The sequence below is a fragment of the Rhea americana genome, unplaced genomic scaffold (assembly GCF_003343005.1).
Source record: "Rhea americana isolate MKP2758 unplaced genomic scaffold, rheAme1 scaffold_13, whole genome shotgun sequence".
NCBI lineage: Eukaryota > Metazoa > Chordata > Aves > Rheiformes > Rheidae > Rhea > Rhea americana.
The window spans coordinates 2,891,744-2,904,092 of NW_028185372.1; the positions used below are offsets into that span (position 1 = coordinate 2,891,744).

Here is a 12,349-nt window from a genome sequence, read left to right on the forward strand (position 1 = left end):
ACTCTATTTTATTTTACTTTTTAGGTATTACAGAAGCAATTGAAATCCCACAGTTCATTGGTCGTAGTTACCTCACTTATGATAATCCAGACATCCTGAAGAGGTAATTAATCTTCTGTGAACCTAAATGATTGTGCATTTTGTTTACCGTTAAGGCACTGGAAGTCTCAGGCCAGAGGATATTATATATTTAAGCTCTATTAAATTTAAGCTATATTTGCCATGTTTCTAAATTTCAAGAAAAAAAATACATTTTCTAGGCTTATGCTCATGGCTCAATTTATTGAAATATCTGAGCATCTTGCAACCTTTGAAGAACTGGTATTCACAACGTAGTTCTGATATAGGGTTGGCCTGGTATTCTGTTCCTGAAGACAAAGAACAGAGATGTACAGAGCCATATCCTTAAAGAGACTAAGGATTTTAACTCCTACTTTAGCCTCCTGAGCCTAAAATTTAGGTCCTCAAACTTCTGCTTGGCTGTTGTCTACTCTAGAAGATGCCCAGACTCTAAATTTTGGGTTGTTCAAAAAAATTYCTGACTGCCTATATTTCAGTCTCTGGCTAGGGAAACAATTTCCAAAATAAACTGTCCTCACTGTGCTGACCTGCTGCTCAGCACCTCTCACCCACCCGCTCTCTCTAGTTAGCCATTCTGGGAGCAAGCCTACTAGGCCTTCTCAAATTAGCAAGTGGATTTCACACCAGGCCTAGACAGAAAACATATGCTCTCTTACTGTGTTGAGAAACCTAGCAGCTATTGCATTTAGTATTTTGGAGGCCCAAGTTCAATTTCCCCACCCTGAAATGCTGGAAATAGTAATGTGAACCAGAGTTGCTCATAAGGCAGCAAATAGGCAAGTTGCTAGACAGTAACCTGCAAGACCAGGGGAGAAGAAATACTTCCATCAACTTTTAGTTTTGCTTGAAGAAGGACTATCCTAGTTCAATGTTTTATTATGATTTGCTTTCTTTACATTAAACAGGGTATCAGGATCAAGAACAAATGTGTTTATGAGGTTTAAAACCACAATGAAGGAAGGTCTTTTGATGTGGAGGGGAGACAGTCGCATGCGACCTAATAGTGATTTCATTTCTCTAGGCCTTCAAGAAGGAGCATTAATATTCAGGTAAACTATGACTTCCTTATTTTTATTGCACGCAATACACTTAAAGGTCAAGTGAATCTCAACAACACGTCTAATATTTTTGTCTTTCAGTATATTGCAGGACAATTATAACTTCAAGGTTGATAGGTTTGGTTTTGTCTGGGAGAGGCTGTGAGTTTAACAAGTAACATGTTGCCAGCTATATGTCATTCCTGCTCCTTCCTCCTTCACAATCTTAAACATCAGATTTTTAGCCTGGTTTTCTAAAAGTCACCATATGAGGGTAAGAGTGCTGTCAGTAACTTCCCCCAATGCCTTCTGAAGCACTTGCGGTCTCAAATACATAGAGTAGGTGTTTGCAAARAAAACGAGTYRAGGAGGGAGACCCCAGTAACACGCRTGCTCGCTGTAGGCTCACTCTTCATCGGACACCAGAAACACACATGGGAGCAGGCTCCCGTCTTCTTAAACCTGAGAATCTCCTGTCCTGTTAAAAGCCAGCTGACACCAGGCATTTTTTACTTCCATCATCCACAGACCACTTATTTAAGAAACAAATAATATTGCTGTCAATAAGCTGAAATTACGGAGTTTTGGGAAAAGACTGAACACATGTGTGCTCTCCAGAGTTGCTTTCTCCCTTAAAGACGCTTAGGCAAAGATTCCCTGCAACTTTTGGCRTGGTGCTTTTTGGGACTCCTGCCTTTTGAAAGTCAACTCTTTCCTCATGATCCCTCATTTCAGCTTATGTAAGACAAATACTGAAATAGAAAATTAAAAAATGTCTTTATTACTATGGATTGTTGTGAAAGAGTGTTGATTAGATGAAAAAGATTTTTTTACTCATTTAGGCGAATTTCAAACTACTTTATTTGACTTAATCTGGTTGCGGTTTGCTACCTTAGATGCCTAGACCAAGTTGCGTATTCCTATTTAAAATAATTTCTTTAAAGCTATTTCCTTGTGGTTTCCTGTGGTTAACTTTGCAAAAACTCTTAGCTTCCTTGTTGTTTTACAAACTAGGAGCTGAATCTGCAGAAATGGTACATTTTGTAAAAGTCTTAGGAGAGTCTGTGTTTCCAACATGCTGGTTAGTAAGTGGTCAGTCTATTCTGTCTTTTTTCTAAGCACAGTGCATTTTTATTAGGGTCGTTCATGTCCCCAAAAGACAAAGATACACAGAGGTTTTAGGTTGAAACAGATAAATTTAATTCCTATGGCTGTACCTTCTGCACACATTTAGGAAAATGTAAAACTAAGATCCCAAATTAAAACTCACATAAACAGTCACTACATACTTAAAGGGAGCACTGAAGAAGGTGCTGAAAGGACAAATGCAAATTAAATATATTACGTTCTTTCATAAAGCATGATCCTCCTGCTATTCTTGAAAGGAACAACTTCTGATATATGAGTTCAAGAGAATAATCAAAGTTGTAAAATTGGTCGCAGGTATTTTCCTGCAGCCCAAAATGTAGATACCTGTGTTCCCGGCCAGTTTGGAATTCAAAACACAACTTTTCTTTTCCATTTCCTGTTGCCTAACAGAGAGTAGTGTTACTCAGTGTAACTGCTGTTGTAAATACTTTCTGTTGTTTTATGTATCTATACACAGTTATATCCTTATTTTAGGTAATCCTCATTCACCTGGGCTATGAATCTAATTTTTGTAGCCAAAAGTTAGATACGATCTTCAGCTTCATAATACCCGAATTCTTCTATAGATCTCAACCTAGACCAATATCTGCAACCTTAGTAGAGATACTTCTTTGCTCTCTTAAGCCTCTAGAGGAATCAAATTTAAAACATGTGTTTTGCTCTGAGCAGTGCACAGCTGAACATGCTGTTCTCAGGTCCCTAACTCTATCCATGAATTTAATTCCAGTTTCAGTCTTTCCTGATGTTAGCTAGGTGCAAGCAGAAGGCCAGCAGCAGCAGCTCAGGCTAATTCATCTTGTTTATTTAGGCAGCTGAACACCTCATAGCTTACTRTATTGTAGCATCTACCGTGAAGGCAGACCTAAGTGCCAAAAGAGTAAATATAATGGGGACATTATGTCTGCTGAATAATTTTCATAGTGGCAAAGACAAAGAATTAATCAGAGCGACAACTGAAGCAGACTGTCAGGACTCTTCTTGACTATCTTTGCATTTACATCAATAGACTTCATCCATTCTAACATCACAGGTCTTATCTTCCCTATTATTTAGATGATTTGTAGATCTATTTCAGGTTACATCCTTTATTAGTTGTGTTTGCAAACTCCTACTGCTCTTTCCTATTAGGCCAAAAACAGTTGTAGGTCACTGACCTTTGCAACCTTCTGTTTCCGGGAAAAACAGCCCTGCAAAAGCCCCTTGCTCCCTGGGGATAGGTTATGGTAGCACATGTTGACCTCTGCAGGAGGAAGTTTTGCATATTCCTCTGTAAGCTTATTTTTGCAAAATAAGTGCCTCCCAGACAGACTTCCAAAGGTTCCTGTTCCCCTAAAATCCTAGCTGTAAGGTGCAGCTTAGGGGGGTAGAACAGGTGAAGAGGGGACAGAKTGAGGATGTTTGAGCAATTAGATAGGGAGCAGGTCTTTGAAAGGGAGATGATAACATTTTGTTTTTTTAATTGTAGTTATAATTTGGGCAGYGGCATTGCATCCATAGTGGTGAACGGCTCTTTCAGCGATGGCCGGTGGCACAGAGTCAAGGCTGTTCGGTAAGTCTGTTCTCTAACTGGTGACACTTTATCTCAGAGGCATTTTGGCAATGCCCAGCCATAAGGTGCTGCCTAAGCTAGACGATGGTTGAACGTGAATCATTGCAGCTTCACATGCTCACATCACCTAAGAGTTGCCTTGTTGGCAACTTGGCTGTTTCAGTACATAAAGATCATTGTAGTAGAGGTGACAGTGCCAACTTTGCAACTCAGCACAGCTCAGGGCGGGCTGCCAGAGTCATGCAGAGCTATTTTGAGGCTGTGACAGACATCCTCTTAAACCCATACTATTTGGGTTAAGAGTATTTTTCTTTAATGTCTGCATTTTGAAATTCCCCAGTGAACATTTTGTGAGCTGACACAAGCATTGGAGCACTGGCAGTGTTTGCCTACTTTTTCTAAATTATTTGAAGGAGGTGTAGACATCATCCAGTGTATATATAACTCTCATTTATAACTCATTACCTCATAGGAGGCAAGTGTGCCCAGCAGGGAAAGCTGCATCCCTCTCTTTGTGAGATGCTGGTTCCCTGGAAATCGCAGGCTGACATTAGCACAATTTGTCACTAAATTCAATGAGAATAGGAGCCCATCAACTGGCTCTTCTGTCAGTGCATCTACTGACTTTGTGAAATGGAAGTGGCCAAAAAAAATGTAGTAAGAAGGGGACCTTTTCAGCTTTTTATAAGTATTATAGCTTGCATTAGCTTGCATAAGTATTAGCTTGGTTCTTTTTCCCACCTTCCTATTTAAGCTTCTRCTGTTTACTTTCTGTCTCACTTTTGGCTTTTAAAAATGTGTCAGGACCTGTCCATCGTGCCCTCACCCCTAGGTGTTAATTCCTATCCCCTGTTGCGAATGCTTTGACTTATTTCTTTTCCAGCTTTTTTTCCTCCTCTGGAGATACCTCCCCTGTTTGCAGCCTCTCTGACACTTTCCTCCCTGGAAAGGACACYCGGACGGGTCTGGACTGCCACAGCATGACACCGTCTGTGGCTGTTCCCAGCGTCAGCCCCAGCCCTTCGCGGGGGAGGCACCCAGGTCTCTTGGCGTGGGGAAGGTGCTGTTGCTGCTGCTCCTCCCGTCCATGTCCGTCCACGTCGACTGGACGCGTGAAAGCAGTTTGTTTCTCGTTTCAGAGACGGGCAGTCTGGCAAGGTAACCGTGGATGATTATGGTGCCAGAACTGGCAAATCCCCTGGAAAGATGCGGCAGTTAAACATCAACGGGGTGCTCTATGTGGGTGAGTATTCGCCGTTYGTCTACGGGGCCGGGTGGCCGGCGGGAGCTGCCTGAGCCCCGGCCCGGTCTCACGGGGAGGGCCGGGCCCCGCGTGCGGTCGTCCCCCCGGCAGGCGAGCGCAGGCACCGTCAGGGCCGAGCGCGCACCCGGCGCCTTCGCGGCCGCTGCGGGAGCCGAGGCACAGGCTTGCCGAGCTCTCACGGATCGCGCAGGTGGGGCAACGAAGAGTAGGCATCCTCGTGTATTCTCCTCTGCCGTCCCGCCGATACTTTAGGTGTCTAAAAGCTGTGTTTAAAAGCACAGAAGAACCGGTAAATCACAAGTCCCCTCCGAGGTGAGCGAGGAAGGATAGCGCTGCTGTTGGGTGTGCGGTCTGCCAGGTGGGAATAAACACGTGCGTTGGCGAAGAGTTTCTCATGGCCGCGTTTCTCTCAGGTGGGATGAAGGAAATAGCGCTGCACACAAACCGACAGTACATGCGGGGCCTGGTGGGGTGCATCTCGCACTTCACGCTCTCCACCGATTATCACATTTCCCTGGTGGAGGACGCTGCTGATGGGAAGAACATCAACATGTGTGGGACCAAGTGACAAGAGAGGAACCGCGACGCGGAGAGCCCGTTGTGCGCTTGCGTGTGTGGCTGAACCCAGGCTGGCCACCGCAGTCCTCCACRGCCAGTCTGCGCTCGTCGTCGGAGCTGAAGGGAAACCCTCGGAAAGAATGTTTTCCCTCTGCTTTCCTCTGCTGACCAAAGCAAACAAAACTGAATATTTTGTGTAGGAACCGTCCCTTTTACCCATTAAATGTATAGTGAACACTAAAGATTGTACATCGGTGCAAATGGCAAAGAACTGTGTGATGTAACGAGTAGTTTAATGACTGTGCTGTGGTCCATAGATTATTTCTTTTGATACCAGAGAGAATGGTCTTGAAGCACCTGCATCCATTCCAATCTAGAATGATACAATGAYGGTATTGTTCTACAAATATGTTATCAGGCACTGTATCTATGCATTCAAATACATGTACCGGAATGAGTGGTTCTTCTACCACTCTCTAAATTAGCTAAATTATGTTTCACCCTGTGTAAATAATACCTGCAGTGACTGGTTTCAGAATACTGTTGTTTGTTGAGGAGAAAAGTTCTTAAAGTCTACTTTTTTATTACAAGCAACAAGATCAATGAACCAATTTTGTAGAAGTAATTTTATACTTGTATATTTTTTATAGCAGCAGCGGACCTGCTTACATGGTATAACTTTTAACATTTAGGTGTACTGTACAATTAGCTCTTTGCACACTTTCCTAAAAATAGCAAAGCAAACTGTGGTTTAAATTTGTTATATGGGAGGCTTAATGTCTGTATTATACAGTTTTGGTGGAGATATTTGTGAATTATAACCAGTTTTAAATTTGACTTTTTGTTTTGTAAATTTTGACAGTTTAAAATTGTACATTATGAAGCTTTCCTGGCTTAAACAGATTAAAGATTAGGAAGAAAAGAGCAAACCCTTGCTAGTGTGCTATTTCAAATCACTGTTTTTTATGCTCAAAAATCAGAAAAGGGATGTGCAAGAGACCTTGGTAGGTCACAATTCTCCTAAAATAATATATTTTCTAGACATCGAACCAACACTTATGCACTCTTGGTTGTCAAACTGTAATTTAAGCAGTCAAACAGAGTGCTGTCGAGACAGTAAGGAAATGGTCCAGAATTTCAGCATTTGGAGATCTTATTTCTGTTAACTCTTTAGTTGAAGTTGTACGGGGGTGGGAGGGAATGACACAGACGGCGCCGGCCGTGTGTGACCCACAGACCTCCCTGCTGGCTAACAGGGCTCTGCTGCAGCCACTCGCACCGGCGAGAAGTGGGGCCCCACTGCAGCCCTGAYGTGGTGGTGTTACCTGCTGGTGTCAGACAAGCTTCATCTACATTCTGCAAAAAGTTAAAACGAACTGGCATGGCAAAGGCTGTGTGCATATGGAGATTGCTGCTGCCTCGATACCGGGCTGGGAATGCTCCCTGTTCCCTTGGAATCAAAACACTTAACTGAGACTAGGCACGTCTAAAGCCAATTGYGAGCAGCTGCAGGATCAAGGGGAAAAAACAATAGGTGCTACTTGATACTAGCACAGGCAAAATAATTCTCAAGAAGAACCCAGCCTGTTTTTTGCATGTTGAAAGAGAAACTCTAGTTACTCAGGTGGAAGATCGTGGACTCATTGTAGCCGTGTCACCATGGACAAAAACAAATATTGGGACTTACTAGAGGACGAGAGAAAAAGAAAACTAAAAATGTATCATGATGCCAGCATATAGCAGCATATGTGGCTGTACGCCATCCCYTGTCCAAATCACACCTCAGAAAAACATCTTTAGAAGAAATAGGCGAGAGACAGAGGACCTGGAGACAAGGAGGTAGGGCTTTATTCAAGGAGAAGCTAAGTTGTKTTTAGCTGGGGCGGGAGGGGAGACCCATGAAGAACCCTGTGTACTGTAGGGAAAACCCTGACCCTGCATGAGCTAGGCATGAGCAAAGTGAGTGCTCAGGCAGCAGTGCTGAAATGAAGAATGTAAATGGGATTTGATGGTCTAGGATGTACAGGGAAAAAGTGCAAACGGTTAGAAAGGGCTAAGAACAGGATTTGTGGAGGCTGAAGCTATTGCTGGCTGCCAACTGCYGTAGACCTGCCAGAGGCAGTGGAGATGCAGCCTCTGCGCAGGTTGTCTCTCAGCTGTTGGCTGTTGGAGAGGAAAGAGCCACGTTTTATATGCTCTGGGATTTTTCCTAAACAGTAGCCACCAGTGTGGACCTGACACAGCATAGCAAGACCTGCTGGCCCACTGTAACTGGTCCTTCAGACCTGCCACACTACTGATAAAGAGTGACAACGTTGTTCCAGAAGCGGCATAACTCATTATTTGTCACAAATGCCTTTTCTTTTTCCGTCTGGTTGTTTAAAGTACCCTTTCATTTCTTTCACTGAATTTGGAGGTCAGTTCCAACGCAAACATCTGGCAGGAGAGGTCTCTATTTTAAGAGTATTTACTGCATAATAACAGACACTTTGGTACAAGGCGATGCTTCTTTAGAACGAAAGTTGCTCTTGGAAATAGGGGGAGGTCGGGTAGGAAATACCTCTGTTGTTATTGTGGAAAAGGAAAGGAAACAAGCCGCAGCTCCAAAAATGCCTGTTTCCAATTGTATCACCACGAGGGAATTCTGCGCTGGCCTCGCCGCCCCTGCAGCTTCCCAAATCAAGCACAAACAACACAGCTGGATGGCGAGGCGGTGGAGAGAGGGAGGGTTGCAGCGACGCTGTGGGTTTTGCGTCCTTAAGCAGAGAAGAATCCTTTCAAAGATGGTCTCAAGCACTTCCGATGACCTGAGCTGAAAAGCTGAAGCTGCTGTCACGGTGCTTGTTGGCACAACCCCGGCACTGCTGCGAGACGGGCGAGAGAGGAGCTCGCGCCCTGCGGCCAGGCCCCCTGCTCTCCCTGAGGAAGGCATCGGTGGAGGAAGGCTGGTTTCTTTAGCACGMGCAGGCTGTGCAGTGCGACCCGCTTTCCCCTAGGCCACAGCCAGTAACTAATGATTCACCAGGGCCGGTGCTCGGGACGAGCAGTCTTTTCTTGCTTGAAGGTAAAGAGCAGCCCTTGTGGTTACAGCAACAGGCTTCACCAGCTCTGGAAAATACACAGCATCATTTTGCTGTGTCCCTTGGYGGCACTGGAGTTTGAAATAAAGGAAAAAGAAAAGCCAGACTTCTGAATCTGGGGCATCTGTTGTGTGATTTCCTGAGCTTTCCTGAGAGTACAGTRGTTCCTGAGGACCCCGGTTCTGGTTTGCAGCCCTGTTACTGGACTTGTGAATATTGGCTCCTACTTTGAGGTCAGAGTCTGTGCTCCACAGGTTGGTATATGTGGGACAGCAGGGCCAGGGCCTGCTCTCATGAGTCCAGACAAGCTACTATAGTCCCACACGAGCTGGCAGGTTGGGAAGAGAAGAAGGAAAAAAAAATGCAGTTAACCTAAAGTTGGCATTGGTAGCCCAGAAACCCKGGGTCTGGTTGCTTTCTGCAGCAGTGTTGGGAAGGGGTATGGTGACGGGCTGCCTAGGCATCCAGCTGCTTCCCCCAGTGAGGGCTTGGGGGGCAGGGGAGGGAAAAAGAAAGGCAGCAACTGCAAATTTGCAAATGTTTGTTGTCTGATGTTACTAGCAATTTCCTACCAAAACTGGTAAAACTGAGGAGATGAGTTTTTTTCCAGTGTGTTTCTGAGCAGGTAGGAAGGCAGTGAGAAAAACACAAACGGCTAGAAAATGGCCATGAAAATGAACCCAAAAGGCCTAGGTCCTCCTACCTCTTTGCTGCAAAACAAATCTCAGGTCTTATCGTTTGCCTGCTTTTCCACCTTTGCTCTAAAAGAGCGTCTGAGGTTGAACACCTTCCCCTTGGCTCCAGCTGGGAAGCAGCACGGGCTGCAGTGGAGCAGCCTCACCTGCGGGATTTTGGCCCGGAGGAGGTGAAAAGGGCTTGAGAGAGAGCAAAAGCTGGTGAGTGCTGGGAGCTGTGCAGAGCTCGTTTCTTTGGGAACGTCTACAACCTCCTCTTGCCCTGCCGAAGCCACATTGTACATCAGTGGGAGCTATCACTGAGTTAGTCCCTGGGGATGAGCCCTTTGGCACTCCGCTATCAGCTTCTAGTCAGGTCATCCTAAAGCAAAATAAGGCAGAGCAAAAAGTTGACAAGGCAAAGCAAAAGCCTGAAGATGCTCCTTATGGTGGGCAGACTGTTGCTGCAGTGCAGTGCCCTGGATGCCAGCAGCCCTTTCCCACCCCTGGCCCCCGGCTCGGCCCCGGGAAGGCTGTGGGGCRGGCAGGGGGGAGGACAGGGGGGATGGGGCCACCCATCTCGGCACCGGGCTGCCACAGATGCCTGTTAGAGGGGGTATGTGATCAGCCGGGGTTCGCTCTGCAGAAAACATTCTCATGCTCTTGTTGAAGAAGCCGGATGGCAATAGCGCTGCCCCAGCGTGCTGCCYGCTCCGCGGCGGTACCCACTGGCTGGCTGGAGCTAGGAGACAGCCTGAGAGATGGTCCTTCAGGGGGCAAACYTCACGTCACAGGGCTGCAAATAAAACACAGCCACATTTTTTCAGGGAGAGCGGCAGCCACGTGTGGTCAGGCAGAAGCTTCTTTCCATCAGCACTTCATTTCTTGGAGCGGGGAAGGGGAGGGCTCAGTGCCCCCCTCCCCCAAAGTGAGATCTTGCCTTGATTTTATGAGTCAGGGCATTGCCTGCTGCACAGGGCACAGCCCTCCCGYTCGCTGTTTTTCCTACGGTTTGAGTCATCATATTTCTAAATACCGAGCCGCCTGCACCGTCCGGAGCGACTGACAAACCGCCCCGTGCTGCCCCCCACCCCTGGCCGGTGCAGCTCCGCAGAGGCCAGGCTTTTCYGTGGCACTCAGCACCAGCGGCCGCCCTCGGAAAGGCAGCGGCCAGCGGGAGCTGCTGCCGCTGCTTCCTMCTCGTGGGCTGGGGACAGACCTCAGCCTCCCCGGCATGCTGCGGCGGCGGTGAGCAGCCAGGAGCTGCCTGGCGGGGGTGAGGGCTGCCCGCAGCACGGCCACCTAACACCGATTTGCATGCAGAAAGAATTAAATGCTCACCTCCATTTATTATTATTATTATTTTCCAGGAGACTTTTGTCTAGGGGATATGGGAAGGGAATGAGGTGGGGCAGTAGACAAGGCAATGAAATAGCTCCTAGAAGCTGAGAGCATCTAGTGATCCCYGGTTCATGAGGCAGTGGGCTGAACCCCAAGCAGGTGCTTCCCTGGGATCTGCACCCCAGGAAAACCCAGCAGGCTTTGGGCAAGGTGCCCACGTGCATCTCCTATCTCAGACCACCATCATGGGCTTTAGCCTCCAAAGCTGCTGAACAAGGAAAAGCAAACATCTAGGTCTGGAAAGAGCAGGGAAAAGTAATTTTTAGCCCCTACAACCAAGCACGCAAAAGCAGCCCCTCGAGTCCCAGCCAGCACTGAGCCGGCAGCAGGGCTGCGGTGCATCCGCAGAAGAGCCGGCGGTGCAGGCTGCACTGGGACAGCATTGCCAATCATGTCCACGTGACCGGTGGGCAACGCCGACCTTCAGCTCTGCTGCTTCCCTCCCGCTCACGGCCACGGCAGCTGCTGCGGCCGGCGCCGAGCGCAGCCTCCATCAGCGCCTTCTCCCACCCATGGGCGAGCTCAGCTCTACCTGTGTCACTGCCAACAAACGTTTCACCAACCTTTGCTTAAAAATCCCTTGTCTCAGAGATTGCCTGGGAACATTACGGCCTAATTGTCCTTACATCCCTTGAATTTTCTTTGTTTTACTGTAGAACCATTATTCTTTGTTCATTGTGCACAGGACAAAGGGGGCTTTTTCCTCTGTCCCCCTTTATTTACTTTTTTTTTGTTTTTGTTTTTAAGCGTTCCTCAGTCTCCCTTTCTAAGAAGAAGCAACACTAATTCTTTCAATGCCTTCCTCACAGGTCACGTTTTCCAGCCCTGCATGTTACCGTGAGTCATCAGAAGTATGAAAGAGAACTGCCCCAAATCGCTGTGCAGGGCAGAAGCTGACCTAAGGGAAGAGGGTGGGAAGAAATGGGACCGTGGGTCAAGGGCACACAAAATTCAGGGTGATTCACAAACGAACAGCTTTTCAGCCTTCTTACGTATTTGGTAGGGACGATAGTGGTGGCTTACATGGTTGCTTTCTGGGGACACCTTAGAACTTTCATCAGTTTTCTTAGGAAGACACCAGAGAGGCAGAAGTTCCTTTACAATTTCTCTTGCTTCCATTTTTCCACACTATGGCTTTTAATCTTGATGTTAACAAAGCAGAATTCAAAACTGAAATCACCATATTTAGGCTGCTTTCATTTGAACTTCTCAGTTTCTTACCTAAATAAGGGTTTTAAAGCACTAATGCTTCATACATAGAAATTCTATATCCTTTATTTACATATTGAGAATAACTCTTTGCAGTAAYAAATGTTAGATCTTAATGTTACAGCCCGTGACATGTTAGAAGCAAATAGCATTGATAATTTAGAGAAAATAAAGTTAAGCAGAATATAAAGACACCTTCTGGGTAACTGCCTCTCACCACCCTCATCTTCTTCGTGAAAAACTGGGTCGTTCTGAATGATCTTTCACTATCCTGCCTTAAAATTCACAATATTTTTATAATACAACTTATTTTCTTTGAAAGGATATAACGCTATGTAAAACTCAGA

General features: G+C 46.1%; 1 protein-coding gene across 1 annotated transcript in view; it reads left to right on the plus strand.

Moving 5' to 3' along the window:
• EGFLAM (EGF like, fibronectin type III and laminin G domains) overlaps positions 1-6,567 on the plus strand; it is a 56,860-nt gene extending 50,293 nt beyond the window's left edge. The window contains exons 18-22 of the mRNA XM_085326344.1: positions 25-103; positions 987-1,130; positions 3,733-3,816; positions 4,956-5,059; positions 5,494-6,567. Of these exons, the coding sequence (XP_085182470.1) occupies positions 25-103; positions 987-1,130; positions 3,733-3,816; positions 4,956-5,059; positions 5,494-5,648 (566 nt within the window). The 3' untranslated portion in view covers positions 5,649-6,567. The remainder of the gene's footprint in view (positions 1-24; positions 104-986; positions 1,131-3,732; positions 3,817-4,955; positions 5,060-5,493) is intronic.
• The last annotated feature ends 5,782 nt before the right edge of the window (positions 6,568-12,349 follow it).